The sequence below is a fragment of the Protopterus annectens genome, chromosome 3.part1, assembly GCF_019279795.1.
Source record: "Protopterus annectens isolate FY-2018-M chromosome 3.part1, PAN1.0, whole genome shotgun sequence".
Lineage (NCBI taxonomy): Eukaryota > Metazoa > Chordata > Ceratodontiformes > Protopteridae > Protopterus > Protopterus annectens.
Genome location: NC_056732.1, coordinates 1509434539 through 1509447043, shown reverse-complemented (window position 1 = coordinate 1509447043; position 12505 = coordinate 1509434539). Strand labels below are relative to the sequence as shown.

Genomic DNA, 12505 nt, shown 5'->3' with positions numbered 1-12505 from the left:
GAAATTTTTATGTAAAAAAAAAAAAAAAAAACAATAACTGGAAAGTAGTAAAGAAACCAATAATCAAGAAAATATGTAGCAGATTCTATCCCTTCAGTGATGACAAAGAAAGATTAGTGTGGGCCCATCAAGAAAAAAAAAAAAAAAAACTTCAAAAATTTACAAATCCCAACTCCTATTGCTGGTAAGAGTGTATAGATGCAACACCCTTTTTGATAAAGCCCATGCGATATCATCTCTCTCTCTCTATATATAGATACATATCTATATATATATATATATATATATATATATATATATATGTGTGTGTGTGTAATTTATATATATATATATATATATATATATATATATATATATATATATATATATATATATATATATATGGGTCTGCTTAGAGCCATCCAATTTTCAGTTTATTGAAACTGATTTAGTCGATCCTACTTAAGTGAAAGTGCGTTTAAACAAAAATGCACTTTCGCAAAAAATCATTTCATCGAATAAAAAAAAAAATAAAGAAACAAAAAAATCCAACAAAAGCATTTATGCAGGGGGGGGGGGCAAGCATCCCTGCATCCCCACACCCCCGCTACTTATATATACAAACTCCGAGATCGCACTACAGTGGGGAAAAGGGAATATTCCCTTATCCTCATTGTACCAAAATCTAGCAAAACTACCCAATGAAATGATTTTTGGGAAAGTGCGTTTTCATTTAAACGCACTTTCACTTAAATGGGATGAGCTAAGTCAGTTTCGATAAACTGAAAATTTGATGGGTCGAAGTAGACCCATATATATATATATATATATATATATATATATATATATATATATATATATATATATATATATATATATACACATACACAAATTATATTCAGACGGCACAGTGGTTTATGTTGCCACCTCACAGCAAGAGGTTCTCCGGTTCATATCTTGGATGGGCGACTTGCATGTCCTCCCTGCATTCATGTAGGTTTTCTACGGGTGCTCTGGTTTCCTCTCATATCACAAAGACATGCATTTGGAGCGTTTCTCCCTGGGCCTCCACTGAAAATTGGCTTCCTGCAAAGTCAGACTTTCCAGTAAACAAATGTTAAATAAATAAAATGAACACACACACAAGTACAGGCATTATACAGGCAAAAAGAGGGTGTGCTCCCCAAATGCCAATGTCAGAGAAATCTCTGTAGCACTATGGATGGTCCTAGGAAAACAAGTCTTGTATAATATACATGCTGCAACACACTTATCAAATGAAACCAATTCATACCTCTCAGCTGTACAGAGTTTTGCAGAATGTCTAGATTTTAGCCTCAAATTTTTGGTCCATTTTTATGAAATTGTGGTTTTCTGGCAAATTTGTGGCAAATCACTGAAGAATGAAGTTAGAAAATAACGACAGATATTTGAGTTTCTGACTTCATACCCTTCAGAAAATTCATGCTAATGCAAAACCTCATACTCTATCAACTTTCTAAGTTTGTAAGAGCAATATTTAAAAATTTAATTTAATGGAGAGCCGTGATATTCCTTACATCACCAAAAAGTTGAGGTACATAAATGTCTTCCATGGTCATAAACTTAAATGAATGCTGTGAGTAGGTAGTTAGTATATGTTTCGCTAGAGTGTTGGTGTGCAAATGTGTCCTGATACTATAAGTGTTTCGTAATCCTGTCTCTTAATTAAGAGACTAAATGGATTGCAAGGCAGATACCAACAAAGGTCTAACTGAGAATGTACCACTGAAGCCCTCGCTAAAAGCATGACGATTGTTTAAATGTCTTTTTTTTTAGCTATTCTAATTAATATTTTTGCCCTACATTATGGTTCATTTTTAACTATGATGTATATTTAATGTAAGTACATATGTAATGATTTAGTACATCAAAATATGGTTGCTTCTTCATTGATAAGAGGTTACAGTGTAGATGCAGCTGAGAGGTGGACGTGTTTACAATTACTATACAAATAATTTGTGTAACGTCACTTGTATGGTACAAATATTTGTTTGCCTCTTTCTAACAAATAGTACCATTAATACTCAAACTGGTTTGCTTTTTAATTTTTAAAAATGAAATTTAGATGATAATTCATGCACAAAATCATTATAGGTGACGTACAGATGCGGCTGCTGCTCAATTCAGCATGTAAGAGGTTTTAAGTGTGTCACTATTTGGATTTTGTATTCTAGACATGATTTTAGTGAAGGAACACATTTACTTAAGACTTTATATAGAGATATGCTTATCATGGTTTGCAACCATTTGAAAAATAACTTTTTAGATCATCTACTCACATTTTATTGCTATGCACTTTATATTCGATAAGCTTTTTAAATGATGGTCTTTAACTGTATAATACATCATATGCTTTTTAGAAACATCACAAAGTTTTAAGTGTAAAACTAGTTTGATCATACAGCGATGGTGGTAGTTGTGTTTTTTAAAAGCAGAATGAAATGTGTACTATAGCCATGTGAAGCCAGAGTTTGTGCCTTTGAGACATAGCAACTAATTATGATGTAACATTCTAATTAAGGAGAATGTGATTACATTGGCTTAGAGCTTTTTAAAACTTATGAAACAAGTGTGTTACCACTTTAATTGTTTGGTCTGAAGAAGGAAGTTGAATATTTGTGAAAGCGCTAACCAATAACTAAAGAAAGTTACCCTGGCTGTGTTTAGGTTCGTTTGTTACTGTTTTTATTTTATTTGGTTCTCTGCAGTGAGCATTTACAAAGAACCAATTAATCTTAGTAGCTGGTGTCGTCTTGTTCTTCGTAATATTTAAAAATTGACCCTATTTTTGGGCCTTTGTCCAGATTTCTTGCTCTAAGAGGTTGAAAGGGCTGATACAAATTACTAAGAAGCAAAAGTGGAATCAGAATATGATTCTGTGCATTCATGAACAGTGATGTAGGCTGGCAATATCATATGTAAGACATGTTAATATAGTGAATGCTACCCAAAAGTGATAAGGCTATGAGATCCTTTTATAATGCAGCAAAACAAATTAGTCATAAATGCAACAGTATCATTAGTTTATCAATTAAAAATTAGCTTCTACTCCTTATTTCATCTGTGGCCCTCTGTGAAATACAAGCCGACTTAAATCAGGGCATATATTCATCACTGGTAGTGTCTACTGTGGACCCATTTCCTTATTTGCCAGGAGTAATTTTGTGTACTTTGTTGAGTTTTGTAACTTGCACTCACCTCTCCTTTGTCAACATCAATTTTAGTTTCCTGATCAGATGAAATCCCACTCATCAGCGGCTCTGTCACACAGTGCTCCAAGTTCTGGGATGAACGACTGATGATGCCGTGTGGCAAGAGGGTTCCCAGACTGGCAGTAGAAAGGTTCCGTGGGAAGGAAAACTCCTTTTCATCACACGGGTGACTAAAATGAAAATAATTAACAAATACAGCCAATTAAAATTAAAACCATGATTTTTTATTATATAACATTAAATATGAGCAATTCATTTTACAGTTATATTTTTCTTTTCATTTAGAATTTCCTTTAGTTGTCATCTCCTACTATGTCTCGGCTTACATGCAGTTTATTAGGTTCAGAGGTAGGTACTAGGCTATCGGCCCAAGGGCCTATGTAAGCCTAGCCAAAAAGGTTCCCTGGCTTACGCCACCCAAGAAAGCTATTTTCCTGTGCCACTGTCGAGCAGACACACAGACGTGATCCCCGGGATGTATTTCCCATTTCCCATCCACTCATCAAGATTTTTCTTGAAGAGTGCTAATGAAGAACTTTGCTTGACATAAATGGGTAGCCTGTTCCAAAGTATGGGAAGTCTCTGGGACAGGAATCTATCCCTCCAGCAAGTCCTGTTTATTGTGGTGACAAGGTTCAAATCCCTAGAGTGTGTAGCTCGGAGGGATTGGGATTTCTTTAGGTGTAGCATGTCCAACAGCTCTGGGTTTGACATAGCTTTATATGTTAGGCAGAGATCACATCGGAGTAAGCGATATGCTATGGAGTAAAGCTGGCGTTTTTTGAGGTGGTCAGTGTAGGGCATTTGTTTGAGGCCAGTAATCCTCTATGTGAGGTACTTCTGTGGCCTTTCCAGCTGCTGCAGATGTCTTGTGAGGTACATTCCAAAAGGGGCGTTGTACTCTATAATGGGTCTAATGAGTGTCGAGTAGAGGGGAACAATGACCTCTTTTCTTCCTGGATGAGAACCCTTTTATGATGAAGTGTGCCACGTAGAAGGACTTCCTGACTACTGTGGCGATGTGACTATCAAAGGAGAGACTACTGTCCACCTGGGTCCCAAGGTCTCATCACACATTCGGTGTTAAGTAGATTGCTGCCTATGTGGTAGTTCATGGGTAAAGAGTTTTTACCAAAGGGAATGACACTGCACTTTTTGGCATTGAGCTTGAGGTCATGACTCTGACACCAGGCATCTGTCTCAGCAAGCCCCTTCTGTAGGATGTCCACATCATTTAGGGACTTGACTATGGCTCCTAGTTTGCAGTCATCTGCGAACTTCATTAGCCAGAGGCCTTCTGTGTTAGCCTGTACTTCAGAGACGTAGATACCAAACAGGAGAGGTCCCAGGACAGAACCCTGTGGTACTCCACTTGTCACTGCTTTGAGGTTAAATTTAGAGTCTGAAACTTTTACAGTGTGGGTTCTGTCAGTGAGCCAGTTGGCAACCCATCTTGTGACGTAGGGATTTATACCTAGTTTAGTGAGTTTAGCTATAATTCCAGAATGGGGGATGGTGTTGAAAGCCTTGACGAGGGCAAGATAGGCTGTGTGAACCACCTTACCCTCATCTACGGCTTTGGTGACTGGCTCAAATAAGTCGATCAGGTTCAGGAGGCATGATCTGCCTTTCACAAACCCGAACTGGGTGGGATCCAGAGTTTGGAGGTTACCAATGTCTTTTTTTATGAGTTCCATGATGATAATTCCATGGCCTTGCAGACCAGGCTTGTCAGGCTAATAGGTCGATAGGTCCCGGGATCAGTGGTGGCTCCCCCTTTGTGGAGTGGGATAACTGTTGCTGTGCAACATTCAGTGGGCACAAAGCCTGTTGCGAGGCTATTATTGAACATGGTGCTTAAGTGGGGAGTCAGTTCGTTCTGAAGTTCGTGTAAAACACAGCTTGGGATGTTGTCCGGTCCCATGGATGCTGTGATTTTGGCTTTAGAGTGTGCAGCTTTTACCTGCGTAGTTGTGATTACAGGGACTCTGCATTCTTCCTGTATAGATATGGGCCCTTTAGGGGTGAGAGGGAGGGTAAAGTTAGCACTGAACCTATCTGCCAGGATGTTGGCAATATCAGCTGGTTCTGTTATTTTTGTGCCGTTGTGCTGTAACTCAGAGCAGATCTGGGTGTTGCCATTGAGATTCTTGACATAGCTATAGAATGCTTTGTGGTTGTCCTTAGAATCAGTGGCGATTTTGTTTTCGTAAGTAGCTTTGGAGAATCTTATAAGGGATCTCAGCTTCTTACTGAGGATGATCAGGGAGCTCCTCCACTCATGGGATTTTACTCTCTTTTGCAACAGTTTCTTTCTTCTGTTGTACAGTTTGTTTATGGCAGGGGACCACCAGATTGGCTTCCTTTTTTTTGGAGGACAGCTACTTGGTTCTGTTTGGGATAGCACGATCCATGCACTCGTGTAAGTGCTTATAGAGTGTATTTGTGTAGGATTCAGCAGTTGTAACTGTATTGTCCATCTGCATGGGTGTGATGAAGTTCACCACTTCTGTCTTAAGAAGCATTAAGTTGGCTTTGGAGAAATTTTTTACTGTGGTTTCCTTAATGGGGAGTGGAGGCGGGATGTGGATATCAAGGGTGATTAGCTTATGGTCAGATCTGACCAACGAAGAGTTGACTTCAGGCGTGGAACACCGGTCACTCATGTTGGTAATAACTAGGTCTAGGATATTGTTGCCCCTGGTGGGGGTGTGGCTAAGCTGATCCAGGGCATTGGAATTTATGAATTTCAGAAAGCATTGAACTACGGAGTTGGTACACAAGTAATTTTCCCAGTTAATGGTGGGGTACTTGAAGTCGCCCATTATTAGGGTGTTTGGTTGAAGCCTAATATTTTCCAGTATATCAAGAAAAGAGAAGTGGGAATCCTGGGGCATGGGGGGGGGGGGGTCTGTAAGCAAGCTACAATTTGGATTGCAGTTTTGCCCAGAGTTAGTTGCACTTGGATAACCTCGGATGCATTATGCTGAGCAACTAGCTTGGAGGTGTGGATATCCTTAATGAATATGGACACACCTCCATCTTTGGTGTTTCGGTCCAGGTTACATGACTGAAAAGTGTGGTATGAGTTATAGCCTGGTAGTGCAGGGGTGCTCTCTGGAGCCCTGAACCAGGTCTCAGTCACTGCACAGATATTGATGTTCTCCATTTTAATGAGTGCCTCGAGTGAGTGCATTTTGAGATTTAGACTTCTAGCATTGAGTAGCATTACCCTCAGTTTTTGCTTGCCATTTTTGCTTGCTATTTTTAAGTACTTAGTCTGTGAAGGTTGCACAAATAAGACACGTCCATGCCTATTTTCCTGGCCTATTCATCATCACTCCTGTCAGACAATGGAACCTTATTACTTCAACTTGATACTTTTATTTTTGAGTAAACAGATGGATCAGACTTCAAGGGCACTTTTTCAGCCACATTACAGTAATTAATAACACAGATAAAGATTAATAATTACACCTGTGAAGCACTGAAAAATGTGGCTTACTCTATATCAGCACCCTGACTCTAGAAACTTCCAAATCCTTCCAATGACGGGCAGACAAAAAAAACAAATTCAGCAAGCTAGGATACAGGCCTAAAACCCAGTCCCCTAAAATGAATACCTAAAGTCCCATCCTAGCCTTTCTCAAAGGGAAAAAACAATATGTGCAAATTTGTGCTTCAAGGGCCAAACAGCCTTCAAATGAGAACCTGATTCAGCCTTTTGTGTGCTAATCTGGATCCACAGCAAAAATGTCATTGCAGACATGCAAGTTCTGGTCTATGAACACTTGCTTTATGTTAACAGGTAGTATGCATCAGTGGTACCATTGCTTGACCAGCTCTTCCTGCAGGATGAGATTACAGAGATAATGGGCCAGCTCTGCCTTACTGAAAGCTTATTCCTATCTCCGAAGCAACAGAGAAACACAAATACGGGTGCTGCCCAGGATAAAGAACCTCCAGCAACAGTTCCTATGTCTGACTCCCTGTGCATAAGCATTCAACCCAAGTAACAGCTGTAACAGCGACCCGACTAAAAGGAAGATCAATTTCTGCGAGCACAGCAACCACCTTCATGCATGCAGCCATTTCTCATTGTAACTCCTCTGGTCAAAATGCGAACATACACGCACACGTGGGCACAAGTATAGAAAGCAGTCTACTTGGGCACTGTTAGAATCAAATCTTGCAGCATACCATGATGGTGTCACTGCTGCTGGACCAACAAGAACCTCTGGACAGACCGGTGTTGGGTTTTCCCTTAAGAGTCTTTTCCTTTCAGCCAGGAAGCCCTTAGCATTATGCCTAAGGTCAACTTACAAAAAATAAGCATAGAAATACAGAAAAGCTCTCTGCTTGGGCACTGTAATCACAGAAGTGAAAGGAAAAGAATATCTTTCATTTGGGACACAAACCCAAGACCACCTAGCATCCAGTACTAAGGATTAATAAAAGAACTTTTAAAGGGGACTTTTTTGTAACAGACTTTGAAGTCTACTGTGATACATCACTGAAGGATATTTAACAGTTAGACTCCTCAAGAATTAAAGGACAAGGCCTAGTGACAAAGACCAGTAATAACAGTTTACACAATATGACTTTTTCATTATCTTGTCGTTCTTTATGCCCACATATGGGTTTCTTAAAGACATCTGCCGTTACGAAATTTGACTGCAACTTAATGGATGTACACCTCCTCCTTTCCAGTTTGCCATCTTCTGCTGCAACATACAAACATTTATTTCAAATGCCTTTGTGCCGAAATAAAGAGCAACTAAAATCAAAGCTGAAAAATCGGAATCCTACAAAAAGTCCAAGGCACATGGCACAAAAACTGCAGCTAACATTCTAGAACAATCTTCCGTACTCATATTAGAGAAAAATGGAGACAGTCATTTGGTTAACAACATATACATGGTTAAGAAAATAATGGAATATCAACTAAATGACTGAAACCTGAAGCACATCCATGTCCAAAAAATAGCAAAGAAAGCAGTGGCGTATGCTTGGAGAAGATGTGGCAGTTCCACGCAAGCAATTTCTAACTAGATTGAAGTAAAATGCTTACACTCACAGTAGCACCAGATTTCATCAACAAAAAATATCCATGGGAAAGTCTTAACTGCATTTTTAGAAGCAGGACGCTTTGGTACTGCATGTGCACATCCAGGAAGCAGTTCATGTTCTTTTGACAGAAATCATGTAAAAATTCAACAGCTCTCTCAGTACTTGTATTTCACAAACCAAAGGCCTTGTGTAGGGCATATGCCACTAACCATCCAAAATTCCCCAGCTTTTCAAATGGTGGCATCCATGGTACATGGCTACACCTTTCCCCATTTCCTACCTGTGTTTCAAGAGTAAGGCCCTCAGCACATTGGCTCTGTCCTCTGCTCTGATCTGATCCGATATGATCATCTGCTCCACCACCTGGTGTGCAATTCCTGGCAACGTCTTCTGTTCTAGATCCAGAAGGACAGCACCTAGAAAAATTATCAACAGAAGGCAAAGAAAGAATATGTAGGATAAACACTATGTGACCAAGTACACACTCACTTATCTTAATCCATGAAAAGCATACAGAAGAGCTCTTTTTTTGTTCCTTCCAATTACTAGGCAAAATTCAACTCTGGAGGCAGTCGATAAAATAATATAAAATGTAAAACAACAACCTTCATATGTTACTAACAGTCATGAAGAATTTAAATTTCCTGGTCAGGTGTTCAAATTTTAATACATTTGTTAACCGAGTAAATGTTAAATGTGACTATTTTCAAGTAAAACTGGACACAATGGCAGATTAAATGACTGAAGCAAATACTTCCTGCAAACCATGACATAGGTCAAAAATGCACTTGCTTTAGAAAGGTTTCTTTCTCCAAGATTCAGAAACCTCAGGGGTGACTATATTATGTTGGTGAAGCTCCCTAGCAGGTGTTATGGGTGGTTATCCCCACATAAATAGAAGCATGAAAACTGTTCTAAATTCATCTTTTTAAATGCAAGCAGAATTCAGACTCATCATTCAAAAATCCACAGAATCAATTAATTCAGAGTCATACAATTTGGAAGTGGAACTGAAAGATTCAAAGTCAAAACTACTGGGAGAAGCTTATTAACAACTTTCAGTTATAGCCTTTAAATTAAACCAGTAGTTCTGCATCTGAACAGAGCTCTCAGTTATCCCTCTCTGCTAAACTGCCAGCTCTAAACCTAAAAAAGTAGGCGCAGCAGAAAAAGATACCAACTGTTGTTTATAAATAGATTAATGAGCATGAGTCCACCTAGCCTATCCTAATGTCATGGATCAGAAAGGACAGAAAACCAACATACTTTCGAATCAGAGCCAGACCAAGGTCATACGAGGCACTGGACTAGGTTTCCCATAATGACCTCACTGTACCACCCCCATCATGCCCCCAGAAAACCAATATCCCACTATAGGGCTGTCTTGCTCCAATTACAATAAAACACTGTTCAAACCAGTCTTTACTTTTACAGTGACTACACAAATTCGAATTTAAAATTTTTATTTCATTTTTCACAAAGCAAAAACATTGAGAGGTAGGTATTTGCCAACCAAACAAACTGATACTGCACACAGATGGACCATAAGCAACAGCACACCTCACTTTCCCTGAAAGTTGAGACTTACACTGAAATGCATCTGGCTTACCACTAAGCAAAAATAAAATGTAAACACACTTTAGGAGGGATTAAGAGAGACAGCCTTTATCCTATCAGGCATAATGTAGCAGAATCTGGAAGGAGTATAAAAAAAAAACAAAAAACTGTTGCATTCCTTCTGTACATTAATTCACTATTGCATACCTCTCAACCACTTAACACAAGAAGTCTGGACAAAGTCTAAAATAATGGGGTGGGGGCAAAGACAAATTGCTCTCTTATAACAGGATCTGTGTTGTTAACATGCATTTTCTGAAGGATACGAAAAGTCTGTACAGCCTTATTGTTTATTAGTATTATATCCTCAGTGATTTGTCAGATATGAAGAACACAGACCAAAAATATGGGGCAAAAATCTGGACATTCTGTCCAAACTAACAGCTAAGAGAGGTAAAGGATACCTCTCTCTCTCAACCTCTTCGCACAACTGCACAAGACAAAAAAAAAAAAAAAAAAACCCAGAATGTCATCATGTCCCCCAACTCTCAAAAATGTCTGGTAATGGATGGTGAAGTAATCACATGACATGCCACCACACAAATATTGGTAATAAAATGATCAAGAGCTATGGTGTATAGTCAAAGCACAATCAGGGACAAATCTCAAAAAGAATCAGGGACAAATACAGAAATAACCACCAATGTATTGGCCAAAAAAAAATTACCAAGTACAAAATTCCAGACACTACCCATCAGTGTCTAATAATTTACACCAAAAAAAAAAAAAAAAAAAAAGGCGCAAAAAGTTTAGTGCTTTTGTCCATAGAAAATGGGACTTTATCAGAACTGAAGTATCAAGTACCAAACAAGGTGGGTGCATCACCCAATCACAATACTAAATAAAATGAACCAATTAATTAAAACAAAACCAATGTAATCATAAGCTAAAGGAACCTAGGGAGAAAAGTTGGAAAAGATAAAATGGAAACTTACAATGTTAAACCACAATTGAGCAGGAATACTTCCCATCCCAGTTAAAAGTGTACGAAAGAGTAAAAAAGCAGTGCACAGAACAAAAAAATGCTCATACTAACACTGAAGAAATCAACATTACACACATAATCCATAAAAAACTTCATTTCAAATATCACATGAATGAGTATTAAAAAACTAGTAGGATGAGGAGGGAAAGGAATACTTTAAATAGAGAAATAATCAGAAACAAATCGGTGACATTGGACACTTAAAACATCAGTATTATTAATGTTGTTGACCCATCAAGAAAAAAAAAAAGCTTCAAAAATTTACAAGCCCAACTTGCATTGCTGGTAAGAGTGCATAGATGCAACCCATGCAATATCAACTCTCTCTCATATATATATATATATATATACATATACACACGCACACACACACATACACAGTGGATATAGAAAGTTTACACACCCCTGTTAAAATGCCAGGTTTTTGTGATATAACAAAGTGAGACCACAATAAACCATGTCAAAACTTTTCCTACCTTTAATGAAACCTATAAACTGTAGAATTCTATTTAAAAAACAAGCAAATCTGTTAGGGGAAAAAATATAGAAAAATAAAAAACGTACAATAAGCTGGTTGCATAAGTGTGCACACCCTTAAACTTATACTTTGTTGAAGCACCGTGTCTGAAAACCAAATATTTATGTAAATGCATATAAACTTTATTTAAAGTTATATTATGTAACCACTTTTAAGTCTCTCCACATTTGCTGGAAGACCTGTTCTGGCTGCATTGACTGCGGTGGTGGTGCTGCAGTAGTGTTGTTGCCTCACAGTTAGACGTTGCCCGTTCGATACTCAGTTAGAGAGTCTTTTGTGTGTCGATATGCGTGAATGGGCGTTCCTTCGTTGAAGGTTGTGCGTTAGGCCCGGCAAGCCAGCACGTAAAAATCTACTGCCAATCATTAGCGGACCAGAGTTCCGTTGTGGCGACCCCTAACTGGGAAAAGCCGAAAGACACAAACAAACAAACCAATTAATCTGTTTAACATTGGTCATAAATACAACTACATGGTTTCACAGGTTACAGTTTGAGGAAAGGCCCAGTTCTATAATGTTACCAGTGCAGAGGGTGTCCCCACTGTTAATAGGCAGTATTTTCCCCGCTTTCCTTTCTGCTTAACCTTATCAAAGTTTTTAAAATCCTGCCTCCATGATCAACACAATTACATTAGGATTTCCTGCTGTAGTACTACCTTATGCCCAACTCCACCTCTCTACTACTTGGCAACCGTAATCGGCTATGCATGGAAGAGGTGGATTTGGCCACCTGTAACAACCTCCATTCTCTAGGCCACCCCTAGAAAATCCCATTACTGTAATTACTTCACAGTTTATATCCTATCTACAGATACTATACAGAAATCATCATTCATACTTCATGTTCTCCCAACCCCCATGCCTTTATACCTAAACATAAATAGGCGATGCAAACCTGGGCAGTATAATGCCCTATTTGAAGCTTGGCTTAAGCTATTTAGTTTGAGTCTCAGAATCATGTCTCGAGTTTGCTGATATTCTTTTATCAGTTCAGAAGCAGTGCTATACTAATAAAAGCAAATGTTGAGGTAAAAGCTTAGGACAGGGAGTGGTGTTACTGGA

General features: G+C 38.6%; 1 protein-coding gene across 4 annotated transcripts in view; it reads right to left on the bottom strand.

The window, feature by feature from the left end:
• SLC4A2 (solute carrier family 4 member 2) overlaps window positions 1–12505 on the bottom strand; it is a 2370566-nt gene that overhangs the window by 475181 nt on the left and 1882880 nt on the right. For all 4 annotated transcript variants that reach the window (XM_044067584.1, XM_044067586.1, XM_044067587.1 and 1 more), the window contains 2 exons: window positions 8584–8719; window positions 3220–3403 (listed from right to left, as the gene is read on the bottom strand). In XM_044067584.1, the coding sequence (XP_043923519.1) occupies window positions 3220–3403; window positions 8584–8719 (320 nt within the window). The remainder of the gene's footprint in view (window positions 1–3219; window positions 3404–8583; window positions 8720–12505) is intronic.